Source organism: the organism of the source record quoted next, unplaced genomic scaffold (genome assembly GCF_019419815.1).
Source record: "Pyrus x bretschneideri cultivar Hongxiangsu unplaced genomic scaffold, Pyrus_bretschneideri_v1 Contig41, whole genome shotgun sequence".
Classification (NCBI taxonomy): domain Eukaryota; kingdom Viridiplantae; phylum Streptophyta; class Magnoliopsida; order Rosales; family Rosaceae; genus Pyrus; species Pyrus x bretschneideri.
Genome location: NW_025999735.1, coordinates 1,806,493 through 1,829,817, shown reverse-complemented (window position 1 = coordinate 1,829,817; position 23,325 = coordinate 1,806,493). Strand labels below are relative to the sequence as shown.

The 23,325-nt window shown below is 34.9% G+C and overlaps 3 protein-coding genes across 3 annotated transcripts; 1 reads left to right on the top strand and 2 right to left on the bottom strand.

The window, feature by feature from the left end:
• The first annotated feature begins 5,189 nt into the window (after positions 1-5,189).
• On the top strand, positions 5,190-7,252 carry LOC103959462 (uncharacterized oxidoreductase At4g09670). Its single transcript, XM_009371811.3, has 2 exons — positions 5,190-5,731; positions 6,528-7,252. The coding sequence occupies exons 1-2, from the start codon at positions 5,264-5,266 to the stop codon at positions 7,152-7,154; spliced, it is 1,095 nt and encodes a 364-aa protein (XP_009370086.2). The 5' UTR covers positions 5,190-5,263; the 3' UTR covers positions 7,155-7,252.
• Positions 7,253-12,208: 4,956 nt separating this feature from the next.
• LOC103959460 (protein GAMETE EXPRESSED 1) lies at positions 12,209-14,633 on the bottom strand. The gene is made up of 6 exons (XM_009371808.3): positions 14,115-14,633; positions 13,436-14,023; positions 13,238-13,364; positions 12,963-13,149; positions 12,726-12,873; positions 12,209-12,637 (listed from the first exon to the last, which is right to left on the bottom strand). Exons 1-6 carry the CDS (start codon positions 14,591-14,593, stop codon positions 12,385-12,387), a joined length of 1,782 nt encoding a protein of 593 aa, XP_009370083.2. The 5' UTR covers positions 14,594-14,633; the 3' UTR covers positions 12,209-12,384.
• Positions 14,634-18,467: 3,834 nt separating this feature from the next.
• Positions 18,468-20,668, bottom strand: LOC103959461 (zinc finger protein 4). The gene is made up of 2 exons (XM_009371809.3): positions 20,431-20,668; positions 18,468-19,527 (listed from the first exon to the last, which is right to left on the bottom strand). Exon 2 carries the CDS (start codon positions 19,431-19,433, stop codon positions 18,681-18,683), a length of 753 nt encoding a protein of 250 aa, XP_009370084.2. The 5' UTR covers positions 19,434-19,527; positions 20,431-20,668; the 3' UTR covers positions 18,468-18,680.
• Positions 20,669-23,325: the final 2,657 nt, after the last annotated feature.

Genomic DNA, 23,325 nt, shown 5'->3' with positions numbered 1-23,325 from the left:
ATCCTTAGGTCCAAGTTGATTTCCCTCCGTTCACGGGTTGAGATGTCATAATAATGCTTGCCCATGCGGGGGTAGTAATTTTCACTTATGTAAAAAATTATTTTAAAAATAACCACAACTATATATTACCATTTTTATATCCTATGAGACCTAGAAACATACCGCTCAACCACTCAATATTTACATATTTGTGAGATTTATGTCAGTTTTTATTTCATTAAAAGTCTAGTCAGTGAGAAGAGTCATGCCTTGAGAATAAAATATTCAAAATTAAATTTGAACATATACAAATACAAAATCTATTAACTTGAGAAGGGAGAGCCAACTAAGTTAAGATTAGACGGAGAGTCAGTGCCTTATCTCACTTACAGTCGAACTATTATTAAGATATGGCAAATTAATTAGTTACATGCATAATCTTTATACTCTATAGTAATATGCATGCGTATGTATAGTAATATGCATGCTTATGTATGTATGTATGTATGTATGAAGTTGGTTAACGGATTAAGCATGCTTTAATTCAGAGAGAGATGTGAAAGTTCACTTTAATGTGATGTGAGGATACGAATAAAGAAACTTGGGGGTGGAGGTATAGGGGTCCCTTTGTGGTTCCTCCCATTGACGAGCAAATGTATTGAAGGTGAAAGACCACCACGTAAACGCAAAGAATGCACTGTAAATTATCGTGCCATAACCCGACACCACAAACCCTACCAACCTCCAAATTCTCACTTTCTTTTTCACACACTTTCACTTGCTTCTTTAGTTTAAACCCATTTAGGGTTAGTTTGGTATTACTGTGCTTTGAAAAAACACTGCTTCTGCTGTGTTGTGAGAATAAGCTCATTTTTGCTGCTTCACGTTTTCAGCTTTTTTTTTTTTACCCAAAACTATGAAAATAAGCTGTTTTTAAGTGTTCACCAAACATTTTTTTTGAGCTTAGCTTTTTTTTATACCCACTTTTTATAAAAACACCTCAGTACCAAACCAGTACTTAGGCGCTCCCCTTGTGGCTTCCCCTTTGCTAACTAGTCGCACGGTGAAAACTTCAACTTCCTTCGAAGTATAACATGTATAAATGTTGTTTTTTTATTTTTTATTTTTTTATAAAGGAATCAGATTATCAGATGGATTAATCATGATTCATGTAGGAGACTTATCCTCTTTCAATCTCTATAAAATGGTACGACGACCTTAAAGATTACGTTTTTTTCATTATTAGTTCATCTTGTACCTTTAGCATTGGCAAAATTCAGAAACTGACTTCATTTCTTTATTTAATAATTCAATCTTAGGCACTAGACTTTGGACGTAGTGGTTGTAAAGTTTAGGTGTGAATACTGTAACTGGGTGCACTTTATAGGCTGCATATCGACAAATACCATTATAAGTGGCATAAACCATGGAATGATATTGGCCGTTAATCTTTTGTTTATCTACATGTGAGTAAAATATAATGATACAGGAGGAAGGAAGTATTAAGAAGCTTACATGGAAGGTAGGTGTGTCCTTTCACACCTTCAGTTATTTCTTTACTACAAATTGATAAAGTTGAAAAGGAGAAGCCCCTTCAAGTATAGTTGTCAAGCTATTTTAAGTTTGCTTTGTATTCAACTGGGAACTTTTTGATGCAGTCTAAACATTGGGTTTACAGAAATAAAAATAATAAGTTTTCGTTAAGCAACGGAGATGTTCTTTACTTTTTTTTTTTTTTTTTTTTTTTAAGTTAATAACTGTAGTAGTCGAGATGGTTTACTCTTGGGAAAAAGTGATTGAAAGTTAGTTTTCTTTTCTTCTTAACTAGATGCAATTTAGTATTATGCTTCAGTGACATTCTTTTATAGTTTTAAGTGAAAATCATTAGGTTCGAATCATGTCATTGACGAGTAGAAAAGCACAGCAATACCATGCTTTTTATAAAAAAACTATTGTAGAAAAGCATAGAAAAGTAGAAGCAGAGTTTACCATGCTTCTAAAAATATACTTTTTTTTTCAAAGCATAGTGATTAGTGCCTATTTAATGAAATTCTTATATCCCATTAAATACCATGTGGGGTATACTTTCTATTTGAAAGTATACCCCACATTTTCAAATAGAAACTATACCCCACATCTTTGCCCCTACATTTTAACTTGATAATTCTTTTATCCCATTAAATACCATATTTTTTTTAGTCATTTAACATAGTCACAACAATTTATATAAAAGTTTACCAAACATTCAGACATTATGTTTTTGTAAGCACTTTTACAAAAAAATAAAAAAATTTACCAAACACTGAACAACTTTATTTTATAGTTGTTTATTCTCATAGAAAAGCACATGCAGTTTTTTTTCTTAAAAGCACAATAATACCAAACTAGCCCTAAAAAGACTCTCAAAGTCGGACTTTTTATGGACTATCAGTCACCACAGTTTAACGTTAATTATCGTGTCACTATTACAAAGCATTGTGCAAAAAGCCTCACTTTTCCTTAGCATATATTTTTCAATTTACAGGTTGTATAAGCATGAAAACCACAAGTTGCATAAAAATTAGGGTTCCTTACTTTTTCTGATCAAGTAATTTAGAAATTCATAATTTAATTGGCTTGGTAAGAATAGTTTTCTTATAAGAGAGATGCTAAGGAATTCTTTTAAAAATTGGACTTTATAGTTTCTCTACAACTTCACATTTCAACGTCAATTTTTTTAGTAAAATTATAAAACATTCTGCTACAAATATAAAATGACAAAAACTTCATAAAAAAAATCCTACTTTAAAAAGCGTCTCTCTAGCATCTCTCTTCTTGTAATCAAGTGAAGAACAACATTCTACGTTTATGAAGTTAATGAATGAATAAATAAAAGAAGAGAGAAAAGGGAATGGTGGTAACGAAGGCCCATTCCTCGAAAAAGAGATAATAAATGTGAAGGCAGAAGGACACATGACTTTTTCGGCAGAACACAAAAGATGGTCCAATGTGAAAGCGAGAGGTCAGGAAATGATTTTGTAATCGATTGCTATATGATTGATCATCCTTTGACATAAATAAAAGTAAATTTTTTTATAAAATAATAGATACAGTTTCAAAACCAAGGACACATTTTTAATGTATTGAAAATACGGTACGATACACTAACTTTTATAATATAAATAGTTAAAATATTTTTTTTAAGTTTTTAATTGATTATATTATTATACTTGATGTACTAAATTGTATTCACGACTCATCGGAAAGATTTTTCAAAGCTCTTTCAACTTTTACTTTTCCACTCCTTTCTAACACAAAAAAGTGGAAAAGAAAGAAAGCGTTTGTATCATGAGGGTATGATGACCGTATGATAATGCATGTTTTCATGCATGGATTTATCTTGTCAGGTCTTTCTCTACTGTACTAGTGTGAAATAGTATTGTATACAGAAGACTTGTTTTTTACCTTGTTTTTAATGAGAGATTCTCACTACACTTAAAATACAAATTCGTATATTAAGTACCATAATATAAATAAAAAATAATATACATTATTTTATTCTTATATAATGATATATAATGTATCTGTTATAATCAATAAAAAAACATCTCTCGTTTTAAATTCGTTGTAAAAATTTCAGAAGTTTTTTTTTTTTTACTTGGCTTGGTTGGACTTGGACCTAGTAACTAGGTGGCTGTGAAAATAAGGCAAGACTGGAACCTTAGGCTGTAATTTGTGTGGGAGGGAGTAAAAGGGCGATTAATGTGGATGTGTGACTGAGCTTTCACATCATACTTTGCTGAGAGGTTGACATTTGTCTATCAACAAATTACTTGACCTTATGTCTTTTCAGCAGTTAGGGCTTTGTATGTATTTCAATGCTACTACTTTTAGGCATGTGATATCCATCCATCTCATTTTACTTCTCACATACTTTTTTTAATTTTAGATTGTCGGATCGAATGAATTAAAGAAGATCAACAAATATAAATTATGAAAGGGTATGTGAGAAGTAAAATATGATATGTGGATAGCACACCCTTACTTTTATCATAAACCTAATATTTTTTCACAATTTTTCTTCATTTGTAATTAGTAGTGAGTGATATAAAGAGTAAATAATGAGATGAAAGTAAAAGAGTTTTTTTAGTATTGAAAATTAAATTTTAATAATTAAAATACAAGTAACACTTTGTGCTGCATAAGTACATAGCATTGAAATCAGACTGCTTTTCTCATAACAAAAATACCGTTTATTTGGTGAAAAGAGATGAAACGGGCTTTGCATATCTTGACATTGAACTAGGCCCGTTATTGGGCGGGGCTTCATTACTGTGTACTGAGTCCATTAAATGGTGAAAAAGCATAGAAGGCATTGATGGGGTTTGAACCCCAATCCCCAAAAGGCCCGAAACACTATCAAACTTTAGTAGGTCAACAACTTTTTTTCGGTTAACAACTACAGGTTGGCCAAGCGTTTAGGATAAATTCCAAGTCTATATTCTACATGGTTCATCCTATGTTTGATTGGTATTGATGAATTACCTGATGGTGATCAAAGGAAGACTGAAATGCCCCTGTGAGTTTGTCCTCCTAAAAGGGTGGACTACCGTGACTTGTCACCAGTTGATCCTTTAAAAAAGAAGCTTGTTTTTTAGCTAACGACTCATCCTCTCCGTTTTTCTCACTATTGTCAACATTTGCAGCTCCCATGAACAGTGGCGGATCCAAGATATTAATCTCGAGTGGTCCTAATGTAAATGTGAAAAAATATATATATTTAGATGAAAACAACATTGAAACATTAAACCATAACCTTCAGTATAAATGTTTGTACAACAACATGAGTCTTGTTCTCCTAAACTCAAGGTCCAAGAAAATCGCAGTCATTTATCATTTGAGTTTAATCCTACAATAGGAAGAATTAACTTGTTTAATAATCCTGTTCGGATTGGGCCGAAACAATGTTGAACATCAAATAGAAAACAAATGAAATAGCAAAAGTAGGAAGTGGTCATTTATCACAGTAGTGGATATGTGTTGAATTCTTGCATTACGGCGTGTATTCAAATCCCGTCACTAACATATCTAACAAAACCTATCGTTTGATTAAAATAAAATAAAAATAAAAAAATCTTGTTGGTGGCTAGTCTACCAAAATTTATTTTTGGACAACCAAAAAAAAAGAAATAGCAGAGGTTTTGAAGTAATTTCGACCAACAATAGTGGCACTTCTAAAACAAAGGCAACAACCACCACCCAAATCAAGAGTCTCTCAACTCTCAGAAGCCAAAAATCGAAAAATATGGCAGAAAGTCCAGCAGCAATACGTTTCGGCATAATAGGATGCGCCGACATAGCCAGAAAAGTAGCTCGAGCCATAAAGCTAGCACCCAACGCCACCCTCTACGCCATCGCTAGCCGTTCGATTGACAAAGCCCGGAAATTCGCAGCCCACAATGGACTCTCCGGAGCCGTCAAGATCTACGGAAGCTACGAGCAGCTGCTTGACGACCCATGTGTAGATGCGGTGTACATGCCCCTGCCCACAAGTCTTCACCTGCAATATGCGGCGTTGGCTGCCCGGAAGAAGAAACATTTGCTTTTGGAAAAACCAACGGCTCTTGATGTGGGAGAGCTTGATCGGATACTGGAAGCGTGCGAATCCAACGGTGTGCAGTTCATGGATGGGAGCATGTGGCTGCATCATCCAAGGACTGCAAAACTGAAGGACTTGATCTTTGATCCCAAGCTTTTTGGTCAAACTGACATTGTAAGTATATTTCTGGCTTCATATTCTGTCATTCTGTAGGGATTGATTGACAATTTTATATTTACTTTTTAGTGGCAAACGAAAAACTAAGTGAGCGTCCATCTTAAAACGAATTGACAATAGAAGGGAGTCGGCTTCAAACTATTAGATAAGACCTTCCTTTCTCGATGTGGGATTCATACGCTCAACAAAACAAACTACAAAGTTTGGAAAGCTGCCATTTGTTTTGTAACACATTAAAGATTTTAGCTTCATTGGAGGTACTATCGAGCAGTGCTCGAACCCCCTTGAGTTGGTCAAATTCTAAAGGTCGAGAAATGGGCTACAAGTCTTTAACATGTACAAAAGTGGGATAATTTTCAGAGTTTCCCAATTAAACTATGAACGAAAAGAAACACTAAAATGTTTGAGACCATTTCTGGTATAGCAAATCGGTCCTCGATCACGATGCAATGATTAATTTTCTAAATGGTAGAGAGACGAAAATGTCTCTTAGAAGAGGTTAGTAATCTCAAAATTTGCTCCTGTCTCATTGATCCGTGAAAATAGTTTCTTTTAAGAACAGAATGAACAAAAGAACGTGTACCCTTCAATGCATAAGAACATTGGTAGAGGCACATACAAGTGCCTACGTAACTTCTGGAAAGAGGAAAAAGAGAGAGAGTACTGAATTAATCGGAGAGGAATTCGAACTTTCTTTGCTTAATGACAATTGATTAATATTAGGAACACAACTGGTCTACCTGCAATGTCTATATGTTTGTTTGTGTTTTTAACAAGTTATTGTGCTTTTAAGATCCGTAGCACGTCAACAATGCCAGGAACCCAGGATTTCTTGGAGAGCAACATCAGAGTGAAACCGAACTTGGATGCTCTCGGTGCACTTGGGGCCGTAGGCTGGTACTGTATTGGGGCCATCTTGTGGGCAAAGGACTACAAATTACCAACTGTGGTGAATGCTCTACCTGATGTCATAAGAAATTCTGCAGGGGTCATCTTGTCTTGCTCTGCATCATTTCATTGGGAACCCGCAGACAAAACCGTCGCCACAATTCACTGCTCTTTCCTCTCCCACACGTCCATGGACTTGGCTATGACTGGCTCTAATGGTTCGCTGCATTGCAATGACTACATTATTCCATACCAAGAGAATTTGGCTTCATTTGACTACACATCCGGGGCAACATTTGTGGAACTCCACATTGGGTGGAATGTAAAACCAGAAGAAGTTACCGTCACTTCTGAGCTGCCGCAAGAGGCATTGATGGTTCAAGAGTTTGCAAGGAATGCTGAGAACATTGGGAAATTTGGAAATCGTCCGGAGAGTAAATGGCCCGATATCAGCAGAAAAACGCAGTTAGTATCGGATGCTGTGAAGAAATCCATTGATCTTGGTTGTAAACCTGTTACTGTAGCTAAATAAACCTACAAAACACATTTATTTTCATTTGTAAAATATCGAATTGCATGTGTCTAGGCACATTTTATTACGAGACGCGTGATTAAAATTTCCACTTACAGTTAAGAAGATTTTCATTTTAAATGAAAATAGAGAAGGACTAGCCGAGTTTAGCTATTCATCAATGCTCACGTGCGAGGCACCGCCACTTCTCCGTGAAGCAAAAAAGGCCATATCACCCAGAAATTTCCCACCCGCCCTCTGTTTAACAAATTTTACTAATAACAAGAAGGAAAAGAAAAAAAAACAAATGTTGTTTAGTTTTTCCAAGTAGAAAAAAGGTTTGGGTTTAAGAGTATGTACACACAAGTGGTGATTTACCCTGATAGTTAGGACTCTTACGGCCTTACTTGTCGATCCACTGCATTTCGAGTTTAAAATATTCCCCTTCCCTCCCTCTTAATGTAGAATACGGTTTGTAATAAAAATAAAAAATAAAAAAAAAATGTACATGCAGATTGTTAACTACGTTAGAGAACAAACACTGCGCACAAGTTAAAAGGAAATGCTCCTTAAAAAAATGTAATCGATCTTGAAAAATTAAAATTGCTCGTTGTGGTAACCAAATTTCACCTGCCTTAGGAGGGCAGTTATACTAAAGCAAGCCACGATGACGAAATTATGCCCAAAGTTGCGCCAATACTCAACTATCGCATGGGTTGACAACTAATCCATGGAGGAGATGTACCCGTAAATAAGGCCCGGCAGAAATTGGGCTTAGTTGGTCTGACAAGGCCCGAAAAGGATCTCATGAGGCAGGGACTCACAAATGAGATTAGCCCAGATGGGCTAGCGTTTGAACTAAATTTCCACACCACCGTGGATGGAGGAACACTTGATCGTCCACATGCAAAGAGAAGCGAAAAATCATCAATTCCTGGGCACCAGTATGGTAACGCCAAAGGATCTCCAACAATCGAGTGAAAGGTTTTAAAACTCAAGAAGCAGGCTAGAGATTAAGAGAGATATGCTTTCCAGAATGCCAATATCATAGTACCTTTGGTGAACCTTGGATGGGTTATTTATACTAGCCAAGGGAGAGCCTTTTTAGGATAATGAATTCGTATTAAATTGGAGAATCCTAAAGGATATCCACCATAAGACATTGCTTCCTTTTAAAATTATGATTACTTGAGCTACACGCTAGATTGTGAGAATCTCCAAGAATATATAAAACCAATCTAACCTCAAGTTAGATTAGGTTTTTATGTCTTGCAGAGCAAGTAGGTCTTTCTCGACAAGGCATGGGGGTCTTCCCTACCATTTTGAAGCCCAACAAGGTGTCTAATCGAATTCGTTTAGTGTATGGCTGGACTATGGAGGCACACTTACTCTACTTCACCCCACTCTAGCAGATGGAAATTCATGATCCCACAGCTGAGTAAGGAAAGATCCAGCCAAATCTCCACGGGATAATGATCCCTAAAATCGTGGCCCAGGCCCAGGCATAGTCCATGATCATTGATATCGTTAAGCACTATCCTAAAACGGGATTCTTATTTGGTGTCCCTCAACACGTCTTCCTTAGTCAACTGTTGTTAACCACTTAGGGAGCCGCGCACTTGCCCTAATGAATCATCATCTTCAAGCCCATGATTAACCCTATGTAAAGATATGATCATTTCCATCAAAAGATATATCTATAGCTTGAAATTCATCATTCCAACAATTAGGTCTAACCTAGGCATCAGAGAGGCTTTGACTCACATTACACCTGTGTAGCAATTTTTCACCTGTCTTTTCTTTCTTGGTTACAGGGAATTGAATTAATTCCCCACATTAGCATAAAAACCGAACTAGGCCAATTATATATCGCAATAAACTCTCCAGAATGTAATAAGTTGTAATTTTTTTAGATTTGATCTTAAAAAAATTACTTCTACATAATATATAATAGGAATTGTTATTAGCACTCCAAAAATCTTATTCTACATTCCTCACTAGTGTATTTTTCTTTCTAATAATAGAAAGTTTGGAGTGCCAAATGAGATTTTTAGAGTACTAATAACAATTCTCTATATAATATGCAATGTCTTAATAAAAATTTAAATAGTGTAAGATCTTTGGCTTCTTTAATGAACAAATGGTTTGAAAATCAATACGATATTATTGGATGTGTTCTTCTCACTTCAAATAAAATTCATATTTTTTTGTCATTCCGAGAAGAGTTGTGGTAACACAAAAAAATCATTTACAATATCATAAAATAACTGTGATTATTAGGTGAGTGTTTTTTCATGACAAAAGTTTTCGAGGAAAAAAAGAAGTTTTTTTACTATTTTTTGGTCAAAAAGAAATTGTTATTCAAGATCCAAAACAGCGATACATTTGTATAACTACCTTTTTCATAGGCCCCAAAAGACTCGAGTTTTGCTCCGAACAATCACTCGGACACCGGCTTGTCCATTCTCTCGTTGTTTTGTTGATCCCCTCGTTCTTAGGTTTTGACACATTACATTGCTTTTAACATTTTAAATGATCAATATGATTCACATAAACAAAGAGATTCTAATCTTGAATGGATGACGGAAGGTAAAATGGTGAGATGATATTGGCTTTGGAAAGATGGACCATCCTTCCATATTTCACTACTTGCTTTAAAACTAACAGACTTGACGATACTCTCGGAGCAGTGGGATAAATTCCAGGTTTCCTAGTTCGTCCTTTGGGCGGTCAGTGATATCTTTAAAGACTGACATTCAGGGCAGAATGGTCTGCGAATGTAAGTTGGTATGCAGCTTCAGCCATGGATACTGAGGTTGCATAGCTTCTGCAGAATTCAGCCAAGAAGATCATCTTAAAAGAAATCGCTGGCCTCCTTTAAGGATGACCCAGTTTTTCTAGGTAAACTGGAACTCATCCACTAATGTAGTACAATAATCCCAACCTCTGTTGCGTCAGGCTGGATTATCTATTGTCTCGAATGCTGGTGTCGGCTTCTCGGAAACGATCCTGCCTCAGGTCACCACTAGTAGCCTGTTTTTTCGAAAAAAAAGAAAAACCTCCTTTATTGTGGTCTGTTATTTTAAAGCAAGTGGTGAAATATGGATGAAGTTGATTAATCATAGTGTATTGTCATTCAGATTACCACTACTTAGAGACTAGTCGTGATTAGGGCTAGGTGCAGTTCCGGTTGGTTCGATTTTGGGTCCAAGTCCCCACCCAAATCGCACACCGCGGTTTGCCTAAATACCAAACCATAACTTAACCATAATAGCACCGATGTGATAAGTTCAACAATATTGCACTACGGTTTAACATGCACTTATTACCAAATGAATATTTCAAATTACGTGAAAAATTAAAAGAGAAAATTATAAATGATTGCACATAATCATTGTACAAACAACATTACAAAATACAAATGCTAAATTTGGCAATGGCAAGGTTTCATTCTTTAAAAACGTTTCATGATAGTTTCATTATCAGAAACAAGAAAACACATTTTTTTAATGTAAACAACTAAACTATTACTTAATCATTGGTCTCTCATATCAATTAATCTAAACACAAAGTCATATATATCAATTATTTAAGCTAAAAATATATATGAATTAACCAATACATGATCAAATCAATATGAAAAAATGATAAATTTCATCCCAATAATCATACCAATAACTATAACTTATTAAGAAGGCTTAATTAGATTTAAACGCCTAAAATTTAAGGTTTTTTTTTTGTCTAACATCGTGCCTTTCAGGATTTTGCTTAAGGCCCTTAGGTAGATTAGGCCACATCAGTCTATCTATCAAATTAAAAATCATTATTGAATTTTTCAAAATTATTGTTGTAATTTTTTGCCAATATTTTAAAGTATTTTAGAAGTTGTGGACTCTTTTTTAAGATATAATCATGGTTTTTCATTCAAAATATTTATCTAATTATCTCTTTTTTATTTTTTTTTGTACAAAATATTTTTGTCTCCCAAAATTAAAATATTATTTTATCTTCAAGATAACCAAAATGGTGGATGTTGGATCTTTGTATTTTTTTAAAATTATTATGTACACATTTTGTTGAGAGAATTATTATGTATACATTATTAGTACGTTTATTATTGGTTTTCATACGTTTATTTTGTTCATAATATCGGTTGGTATGTTTATTTTTGTACGTTTAGTTTTGTATATGTCGTTGATTGGTATGTTTAATTTTAGTGATTGGTACGTTTAATTTTAATTTTTGTTACGTTTGATTTTAATTTTTGGTACATATCATTGATTGATAACTTAATAATTCTCTCTCTTTGTTTGGGATTAATAATCGATTGATAACTTAATAATTATCCTCTTTGTTTTGGATTATAATTTTGTTGTCTGGCTGTAGCCATGCAGGGCTTACTGAAGAAGGACGAAGCTTATTTGATAAAATGAAGGTGGGTTATGGTGTGTCACCAACAGTTGAGCATTATGCTTGCTTGGTGGATATCTTGGGTAGAGCCGGTAGAATTAAGGAGGCCTTAGATGAAGTGGAAAGCATGCCGGCTCCAAGGCAATGTTTTTCTTGCGGAGCGTGCTGCAATGAAGTTGTTTGAGCTTGAACGAAACAATCCTGGGAACTATGTGATGCTCTCAAACATTTATGAGGGTGTGAAAAGGGTCAGGGAACTAATGAAGGCTAGGGGAATTAAAAGAGAGGCTGGATGCAGTTGGATACAAATAAAGAACAAAGTTCACACATTTGTAGCAGGTGGCGGTTTTGAATTTCGTAATTCAGCTGAGTTTAAAAACATTTGGAAAGATTTGATGGATGCTATGGAAGAGGTTGGTTACATCCTTGAGACCAGTGCTGTGCTACATGATGTAAATGAAGAAACGAAAGCAATGTGGGTTTGTGGATACAGTGAAAGAGTCGCACTTAAGTTCGCACTTGTCCACACTGCTGCAGCCTGCCGGAATACCAATTAGGATTATAAAGAACTTACGCATTTGTGCAGATTGCCACTCCTGGATGAAAATAGTTTCATTGATTACAGGGAGAGAGATTGTTTTGAGAGACGCAAATCGCTTCCACCATTTTAAAGGAGGATCATGTTCTTGTAATTAAGGACTACTGGTAACAATACAATTTTTTCTAGCTTTTTTCGAGGTTCTTTTTACAAGTAATCTTCATTTGAATTTCTGTTTAAATACTAATAGATGGAACCCCAGAAAATACGTAAGAATTATGAGTTCAAACCTACAAAGAGTCCTCAATGAAGAAGACGTTGGCGGAGATCATACTCTTTTAGAGTTGAAGCTGTGATAAAATTTCCCCCAACTTCTTCAGGAACTAAGTAGTCAGGGTCTTCAGAACTGTCTACATCTTCAGGTAAGTTAGTGTCAATCCACGAGGACCAGTTTAAATCACTATCTGCTTCCCATGACAACTTCTGGTTCCGTTGCATGCCATTAACCTTCTCAATCAATGTATGTAACAACTGATGGTTCAACACTTCATAGTCCCTGCATCGTTTAAAAGGCATGCTTTTAGATATAGAAATCAAATTTTCATCTTTCAGCTAGAATTTCGAAGTTTCTGCATTTGTCATACCTGTATGTGAAAATTGCATATATTAGCTGAACTAAAGCAATGACTGCAAAGATTGACCGGAAAAGGTTTATTTTCCATGTTTGGTGTTCAATGTCACTCACTGTGAAGCGAATTATCGCTACTTCTATCAAGAATGTAGTACACAGCCCTGTAATATACAACAGTAGAATATAAGTTTAGTGAACACTGCAAACTCTGAGCATTTTTCCTTTTTTTGTAATGGTATAGATTACGTACCAATATATAGCCATGGTCTCACTGTGTATGTTTGCTTTGTGCTTGTGAACATGTAGATAACAAAGATTGATATAGAGTAAATAAAGAAAGCTTTGATTATGCGTGACTCAAGCAACATAGCATTGTGCAAAGCAAAGAGTTTATCTAATGCAACGAACATGCTGGCTTGCTTTGATTCGAAAGATTCCTGTTTGCATAAAACCAAGAATCAATGAGACAATTACAAAAACCAGTCGAAGAAACCTCATTAAGAAGAAACTAAAAGCTAAACAAACCTGAGCTGCCAGGATAGACTTAGAATTTTCCATCAAATGATCGTGAACCCGCTGAAGTTGTTGTTGCTTATGAAGAAGCTCTTCTTGTTGTCTATGGCCATATTCCGCTAATCGTTGAAGTGTACTCCTGCAGTTTGTTAATGTATTAGAGAAATTATACAGGTTCTCTGGACTTTGACAAAATTTTCGTTGTTTTACCTGCTCTCTTCTAACGCTTCAGATTGAAATTTGGTTAAAAACTGAAGATCCTTGAGAGCGGTTGTCTGTCCATCTAGAAGCTGATGCTGCTTATCCAAAGAGAGCCCAGCCATATTCCCGATATCGTCAGCTTTGGATTGCAGATTTTCCATCCGAGATGACATTTCACCTCCAACTTTAATGATCTCCTTTTCGATTTCTACAGCTTCATCTCTCAAGTTATCGATTTCTATACCCAATTGGCTGTATGAATCTTGCAGCACTGCCATCCCTTCGTTTAAATTTCTCTTCATTTCTACTTGACCTTCTTGTAGCTCTGACTGAGAAGCTTCGATTTTCTTGGATTGCTCGTAAACTGCTGCGGAATGCTTCAACACTATGCCTATATGATCTCCTACATTTTTTGCAGTCTCCGCCACTTGCTGCGTCCGAAGATCAATTGAATTCAAAGAGTCGTTTATATGATTTGAGCCCTGCAGCAGGTATTCTGCTTTCTCTTCAATTGTTTCCAACTTGCTCTCTGCATATTGTGCTGAGTTCTTAAGTTCATTCACTAATCTCTCTGTTTCATGCTTAAATACTCGAGCCCTGGCAACGACATGAAACAAAATTCATTTTAGTTTTTCTAAGACGAACATAAACATTTCATTCACTTTGCACAAAAATTATAATACTTAACTGTAACTGATGGCAGATGGAGTTGGTTTCAAGGTAGAATTCCAAATAGACCTTGTGCTCATTGTCATTCAAACTCTTGAGGCATTTATGCATGGCAGATTTCGAGTCACACGAAGGAAAAGGAGGCCTGCCGGAATCCTTCTGAAAGCAATCACTGAGATGCCAAGCAAATCTTGACCGCTTGTCTTCAACAGCGAAAATCTCCGAGCACCCAGCAAAGAGATGTCGGTAAGCATTTTGCCAACAAGAGTCTGAACCTACCAGTTTCTTCTTAGCATTTTCGACAAGCCGGATTCCCTTCTGGTCATCAAGACCATCCATGGAGAATTTACCAACTGAACCACCGGAAGCGTCCTTCGTACCAGAAGGGTTTTCGCTCGAGTAGGTCTCGTCGGACGAGGAGAACCAACCCCATGAGTGACAGTCCAACGGAGTCGATATCAAAATCAGCAGAAGTAGAAGATTACTAAGATTCCCCATCTGAGGTAGGTATTTGAATTTTCGAGCAATTTTGTGAAACCTGCACTGCACAATTTTACGAGTTTATATATTCTTCTATTGCAATATAATATATATTATATTATCCATCCATAAGAATTGAAGCTTGGAGTTCAAGAAACGCAATTGAAAAGATTGCGACTTTTTTATTTGTTTAATTTATATGCAGGACTTTAGCCATCTGTGCCAAACAAAAAAACAGAATATGAAAATGACAAAGTAGAAAATGAATCCAAAAACGACATCTAATTTCTTTGAGACGAGTCTACATGGTTCATCACAAGTCACATGAATGCGTGATAGGTGATGTAAATTCATGAAAATATATCTTCGGTTGTATATAAAAAAAATTTCGTAATTTATTTTGTAATCTTTTGTCGTATTTATCTTAAACTGTTTAGTAAGATCAGTATTTTTCTTTAAACAGTGATGGAATTTTTGTAAACAAAAATAGTTACTGAATTTGATTAACCAAATCTTACAATCTAATCAAGTTTAAGGATTTAAAGATAAAAGATTATGCGAAAAAAAGAAGTTAAAAACATGAAAAAGTAAAAGGGGAAAGGAGGAGGGGGGGGTGACCTGACTGCCTGGGTGGGTTGGAGATTTGTTGTTTCCAAATTCCAATAGCGTATCCGTGTCTGTCTCCACAAATCGCAATCTAATAATTTATAGAAAAAAAAAAAAAAAATATCACAGACGTAACCTTTGATATAAAAGGTAGGAACTAACCGGTGCGTTTTGTGTAATAAGGCGCGTAATGGTTCATATTCGTCTTCTCCTCTCCCGCGGAAGCATATAAACAGGCCACTTCGGGTTTGCCAAATCCTTAATTGGGCCAATCAGCCGCACTTCTAAATTATAATTGCTGGCCCACTTTTATTTATTATTTATTTTTTACTTCATTATTTTGTTATTTATTTTTCTATTATTAATCTCTACATATAAAAGAAAAAGACCAATTTGATGAAACTATCTTAATATAAAAAGGTGATCCTCCTTCTTATAACAGTTAGAGAAGATAACTTAACTAAGAAGGAGCAAAATATAAATTAATATATTAAAATCAAAACAATTCCCACATTGGAGTAGTTATTGGCATTTTTCAATGTTCTAAAGGGTCGCACTTAGGTGCTAGGTTGGTCGTTGCCACGATTAATTTTTAGATGTTCAAAAAATATAAAATGAGTCATTTAGTACTACAGTCTAGTTGTGTTCCTCTTCGCTTGTAAGTAAGAGGTCTTAGGTTTGATTCTCACAAAAGGCGAATTTGAACCACATTATTATTAGTCCATTGTGAGGCTTAGCCTATTCCTCCACTCCCTTAGTATAGATAATATCAAAAAAATGTAAAGGTGCTTAGGCCTCCTAGGAGCCTGCTTGGCCCGAAGATAATTGGATAGAAAATGATAACATCAATTTTGCATCTTATGTTTTTAATAAATTGTAAGAAACTTGTTGGAGATGGACGAACATTCATTATATACTTGTTCCCATATCTTCTAGTACTTGATATGTATCATTCTATTTTTCAATTTAAGTTTTCTAATACAATTTTTTAAAGTATAAATAACACTCATTTCTATAATAAATTTAATTAAAGTAAAAACCGCTTGGGATCCTGATGTATATTTTAACTAAGATAAATAATAGATTAATTTAAACCAAATTAAACTTGCAAGCGCACGAATCAATTGTAGAAATATATGCAATTACGAGGTCGATCCCACAGGAATTGCGTTTAATACCAATTCAACCAGTTGATTTCGTGAAACTTAACTTAACTAGGAAACCCGAATGATTGGTGAATTGATTATGAAAAATAATTAAAACTCCAACTTAACATTAAACCAAAAATATGAATAACGAAAATGCACAATGAATGAAAGTTTAAAAGAAATTAATGTGATGAAAGCCTAAGGTCATGAATCCACCAATAACAATCCTATTTCCTTTTCTTCAAGCCGATTATTCTCCAATAACCATGCCAATATTTAAGGTTGTTCTTTCTAAAATATGAATTAATCCGTGGTTAGGCATCAACTCATGTGTATATACGTGACAACTATATCATATTGGTTAGGCATACAGTTAAACACATACAAACCCATTAAGCACTGAAGAATTATGTCAACCAAGTAGGACTAGTTTGATATTGGTCATCCTCACTAGTTTTATCTACTCTTCTTAATCTTAGTTCCAATAAACCTAATTGATTGGTCATCCTCTTAGATTTATCTAATTATCTAGAAACAAGTTCATAATGATGGTCAGTCACAAGAACGTTCGAAACTAGAATAGATTAAGCACAAAGATTAAGAACTAAACATGGCATATAATCAGATAATAATCAACAAGATACTTCGGGAATAATCATGTCATGGCTTCATCATAAACCTTAGAAAAGTAATTTAGTTACACAGTCATAATAAAAATCACAAAAGAAGTTATGGAAGAAGATAAAACCCGGAAAAGAATGGTAAAACATGCTAAGCTTTTCTCCTTCACTTTCGAAGAATCCTCTGTATTCCGTTCTTTGCCCTAAGATGGCGTAAGTCACTCTATTTATTCTAATAAAATCCTATAAAGTCTGAAAAAAAAATTAAAAAAAAAAAAAAAAACTCTCTTAAAAGAGAACAAATTCCTAAATAATCAATGAGAGAAACTAGGAAAGAATCCTTCTTGACTTGGGAAACACGGCATCTGACTTGCATGCCAAATTTGAGGTTGATTTCTTTTTTGGAAAATTCTGTAAAAATATAGGAAATGTGGATTTATCTCTTAACTTTCCAAGCATATATCGCACGCCACTAGGAAAAATCGGGAAAGCCTCCAAATCTTTATTATCCTACAGCTGCACAATTCTGACGGGAAAGTTACTTCTGCAGGATTAACTTTGAAAACTGGAACATTTGGTTCCACGAAAAATTATGAAATTTGGATACACTGATCTTCCACCTCTTAGCTTCCTTCTCCAATTGACCTGGCATCAAAACTCCTCCGAAAAGTCGAATTAGCATAAAAAACGTCATGCATGCGCAAATTGACTAAAACAGAGAAAAGGAAAGTAATAAGGCTCTTTTAAGACCAATTCTTTAACAAAACTTAGGGATAATTAAAATGAAAATGTGATAAATAATGCACCTATCAGATCCTATGTAGGGCTCGCCTAGTCCCTAGGCGCTAGGCCCCTATCCGTCTAGCGTCTTTTAGACTTGATGGTGTGGCAATTGGATTAATTACTATGTAAATCTTGAATTTTTCGGATTACCATGTTACTTATTTTATGCTATTTTATATTTTGATATAACGATATAGGAGAGCACTTTGGGTTAAACCACATAATATGTTAATTATAATTTAGTATCATGTCAAACATGAGACCTCTCACTTATATAAAGATAAATACCACTAGATCCATTGTAGTGCCAGTGACAAACTCGACTTACATATTTAGTTGGATGCCTAGTGCGTATTTACAACCCATACTATTCAAAGTCGGCCCTCATTATGAGCATAGCGTATATGTTAAACTATTTTTTCAATGACTTATAGCTGAAGTAGTGAACATTTAAAATCAAATTGTCTCCATAAGTGAAGTAAAATGCTCTTATAATGAAAATTATAGTTTGCTTGTTATAGATGAATTTAAATATTGATATATGATCTTTCATTGAGGACTTAGAAAATGAACAGTTCAAATTAGGAAATTAGATTGAATGGACCGTTTAAACAAGTGGTTAGCGTTGTATTAACTTCAAAATAGGAGATTAGATTGTATGGAGCATTCAAACGAGTGGCTAGTAATGTATTAATTTATTCGTTAGAGCTTCAGCGTTAGTGTACTAGTACCATTGCAAACTAGAACAATTTATATCAAATCAAAGCGAAGGAGCTCTGAAATAGCCTCATAGCCATACAGCTCTTATACAATTTGAAAAGGTAAAAAGCACCAGTAAGAAGAAAGTGAAACTGGCAGTCATATGGCTCATGTGTATCTCACTATACAAACTAAGAGCAACAAACATAAATGCCGATGCTTTTCCATGTCCTTCGGGAACCAACTCTTTCATAGCTTCAGTGTGAGATCTGGTGCAGAGTTGTCTATGACGTCCACGGGCGGTGTCACCTCTGCAAAATTCAAATTTGAACTTTCATGAGTCAGTACAAAACTTGGGTGAGTAGAGTTACTTGTCTCCGCAGCGCTAGCCTGGCGGAAACTACCAGGCCATAACAGCTCCGCCCCATCATCCACGAAGAAAATTGGTACCCCCATGTACCCGTGTTCAGATCGTGCACCGCTCCCAATCTCGGCAGGCCTCACTGGCGGTGCAAACCCTTGATGCACTGATGAGTGTGCTCTGATACCTAGTGATCTGAATGAAGATCCGTGAAGAGGCAAAGATGCCGGATTTGCATAGCTCTCGGAGAAAATACTCATTCTCATAGCGCGTTTTGCCAGCGTCCTTTCTTTCTTGTGTGCATTTTGGTGTCCACCAAGCGCCTGTGAGCTCAAGAATTTGCATTGACAGTAATTGCAAGAAAAAAGTCTTGGACCGGGTGATGTTATGTTCTGAGATGCAGGTTCATTGCTGCTCTCATTCGTGCTCGACAATGAGAGTCCTGTCGAATCCCTTCCCCCTAAGTCCTCTTTATTGAAGCTAAGTGTCAAATCAAGGGAAACTGCAGGACCCAATCCTTGATGAGCTGCATTGAGATTTGCAGATGTATCTTGGATGGAGATATTAGAAGCAACTTGGCTACTAATATCAGAGTCATTTGCCGATGAGGCTTCCACTTCAAGGTCAATATATGTGTTCATGATTTGCTGTCGTTGAGGGGGGGATAGTTTACATATCAGACTTGAAATAACCGGATTGAGCTGGTCCAGTAAGGACTAGCTGATCTTATACATCCTGCATTTTCGGAAACAAAGAATGCTCAAATGTTAGAGGTAATGTTCACTCTCCTTTACCTGAATGGAATGCAAGATCGTGAATATTGCAGTGTAAATTTATTAATTATTTATCCATCACAACTACTGTTTTTTTTTTGTTTTGATCGATTGCAGTTTCACTTGGTATGAATTTTAAGGAAACATAGTTTGAAAGGTGAGCATCGAATCTCCGGAGCAGAGAGGGGAAACATAGTTGATTTCTTAACGAACTTAGTCATATAATGCTAGAAGAACAAAACATGGTCATTTAACTGCGTTTAAGCAACGTCCCTTGTTATCTGAAATCATGTTATAATGCAACATAGGAATTTCATGTCAAAAGCACAAATCCTCCGTTTAATCCTTGCATATTTCCTGTACAATTTTAATCTTGAATAGAAAAATGAAATAAAATATGTATAGAAATCATGTTCTTTAGACCAACCAAAATTCTGATGCTATTTAAAAAAAAAAAAAAAAAAACCTGGGAAATCAAGGAGATGCAGGAAAATTTATCAGAAGACTAAAAGTTACCAATATAGATGTAATCTTGAATCCAATAAAAATTCCAAAGTAGCCCAGGATATCATTGTTATCAAGATTTCAGAGAGACATACCATTATGGTATACTACTAATCACATCGATAATGTCTCCAACTAGCACATTATTACCACGTGCATATTGTGCTGGCAATTTTGAAATTTTTGTCAATTCTTCGATGTGGAATTATTTACATTATTCAACAATCACAAAACCAGGCAAGACCACAAATCAGCATTGATACACCATAAAAGACTAGATCAACTGGTGATATTTGTATGCAATCAATCACAAATATATAAACAAGAACATGCAGAAAACGAAGGGCAAAGAAAAGTATACCATTGATCTGGTTGAAGACCAAGTACAATTGGCTAGCTCTTGGATTCCATTGCAATGCTTGAATTAGCAGACATCTGCCAGTTGAGTGTTTCTTGTCATAGAATTGCAGTTGAACATCTCAAGACAAAGAACAGGCTTGTGGGTTGCTCTCTTTTGATAAAACAAAGTGGTGGGTGAGATCATGAAACTGAGAACAAACAAACAGTTCACTTAAAAATACAAAAGAAAGTGGAAGAAAGTGGAAGAAAGAGGAAAAGTAGTGAGAATTTGATGATAAATTATGGGAAAGCAAAAGCTAGGAATAGAAGAGTGGTGGTGGTGGGGCTTTGGGGGACAGTGATGGGAAGTCAGAGAGAGTACCCAGAGGAAAAAGGTTAAGTGTTGTTGGGAAAAAAATTTAGAAAGAAAAGGGAAGAATATTATGACATACTACTACTGCTAGTAGCTACTACTAGTACCATTTATCTTTAGTCCTTCTCGAGAAAATAATTTACGTAGAACGAGATCATTGTATAATATTTCTATGTAATAATGTATTATTATTTTGTAGTAAAATTACACATAGTTATATAGTATTAAATCGAAATTTCATATAATAATAAACTCGTTTTATGTAATTTCTTCTCATCTCTCAACCATTCTATTTTAATAGGAACAACGGCTTTTGTTGATTTTTGGGCCCCTGCTTACACAGACAACTACCCCTACAACCATGTAGTACAACAATTACATCCAGAGACAGAGAAAGAGAAGCATCGCCAAGAGCCAAGCCAATTGCAAACAAAGCTAGTCCCACGCTGAGTTTCTCTATCTTTCACTCCCACTTTTCAAGTGTTTGATTTGAGATTACTCCATCATGCATGGGTCCGGTCTCCTTTCATTCATCACATTCACTGTGCACGTCCGGCCTAACATCAAACTATATTTCCTGAAGAACTTGGAACTCAAGTAATTAAAAGTGTGTATTTTTTCACGTGAAAGCTACTCTTTCTTTGCTAGGGCGTGGACGTCTGCAGTGATCACATAAAACTAAATATGTCAATATTTGTAATATAAAAAATTTCCAACAACTTCACACACTAAAATTTCAAGAGAATTCAATTTAGGTATTGCCATTACCTCATATTGATTAATCAATTATGCATCAAATAATTTCTTTTATTATTGTTTTATTCATGATATGTTAGATGTGCAACATCTCCTTGGCTATTAGCCATCGTTTCACTAGAATACAACACTCCACCATTGTTTCAAATAGAATCTCAGTCAAATTACAGGGTAACTAGAAAGCTACATTCGTTAATACAATGATGTTGATCAATTATTAGTTTCTTTTTTATTATTTATTACAAATATTTAGATACAATTATATATATATATTTTTTTTTTGGTAACATTAGATAAAATTATATATTTTATTAACGAATTATGAATCAGTATTAGAAAATTCTAAATTTATTTTTGTTAGAGAGAAATGGCTCTATTGGTGATTGTTTTCACATTAATAGAAGAAAAGAAGGTTGAGGCTGGGTTGTGGTTACCCATTTGTCCAGCGGTTGTATTACAATCAAGTATTTCAAGCTTGTTGAAAGTTCTTTAAAAATGATTGAAAGTATTTTTGATAAAAATATTTTGTAACCAATTCTTAGTAAAACACAAGTGAACCTTGGAAAAATATTTTTAGTGTTTCCTGGTGCTTCTTCTAGGAAGCACTAAAAGTGTTTTTGAAATCTAAAATATTTTTTTATAAAACATTTTTAATCATTTTAAAAACGCTTTCAAACGAACTCTTAATGGATGGACATGGATAAATCCATTTATATAAAAGTAGGTAGCGAGTTATTTATGATCTGTTTATTCTTATTTTTATTTGACATGACTAGGTCCATATCCAGCTGGTTTTGCCCAGTGACCACCCCACCTTAAAGTTTGGGATATGATATCCACACACTCTTTTTTACTTCTTCCATACTTTTTTGGTTTTTAACCGTCATATCAGATGAATTGAAGAAGATCAACGGACATAAATTAACAAGGGTGTGTGAGATGTAAAAAGATTTGTATGAATAGCACATTCCTAAAGTTTCATTTGTTTCACGGGAATTAGTCTATTATCCATATACCTACTTTTACTTTCCACACATTTTTTTTTTTTTAAATTTTATCTATTGATTTTTTATTTATTTATTCCATCAACGACAAAACATTAAAAAGGCATGTGGCAGTTAAAAATAGATATTTAAATGAAAGTTTTAACGAAAAGCCTACGGTACTATTTATTTTAACGAAAAATCACATTTTTACATTAAAAAGTCAAACCTGATACTATTCACTTTACCCTTTATTTTGTTCTTATTATTAAAACTCAAAATTTTCAAATCCGTTTCATTAATTTTTCTTATTTAAATAGCACTTTCTTTGTTTCACGAAATAACAACAATAATTCTCAAAAGAAAGAAAGAAGAACATGTGTGACAACGTGGGACCATGCATGGATACTGCAAAAGAACAAAAAAGTGTAGAGAACTAAACTCTTGAGTTATCTGTATCCTCGAGTGCTCGACTAGCATAGCGACCTACCTACAACTAGCTAGGTAGTAGGTAATACATGACCAGCATGTTCAATATTTTATTTTCCGATAAGTATTGTATTGTAAAGCCACGAAAAGTGGAGGAATCCAACGATGGGTTTTTGACATATTACATGCTCACGTGACCTTGAGTTTGTGTAATGGAACTCTATTGTTTTGCACCCCAGAGAAGATATGAAATGATGAATCATAGCAGAGATTAAACAATGAAATAGCAAAGTTCTTTCTTTTTATATTCTCAACACACGCATCTTCATGTATTACGAATTTTTAAACTTATCGTGTGGATAACAGAATTGAAGTA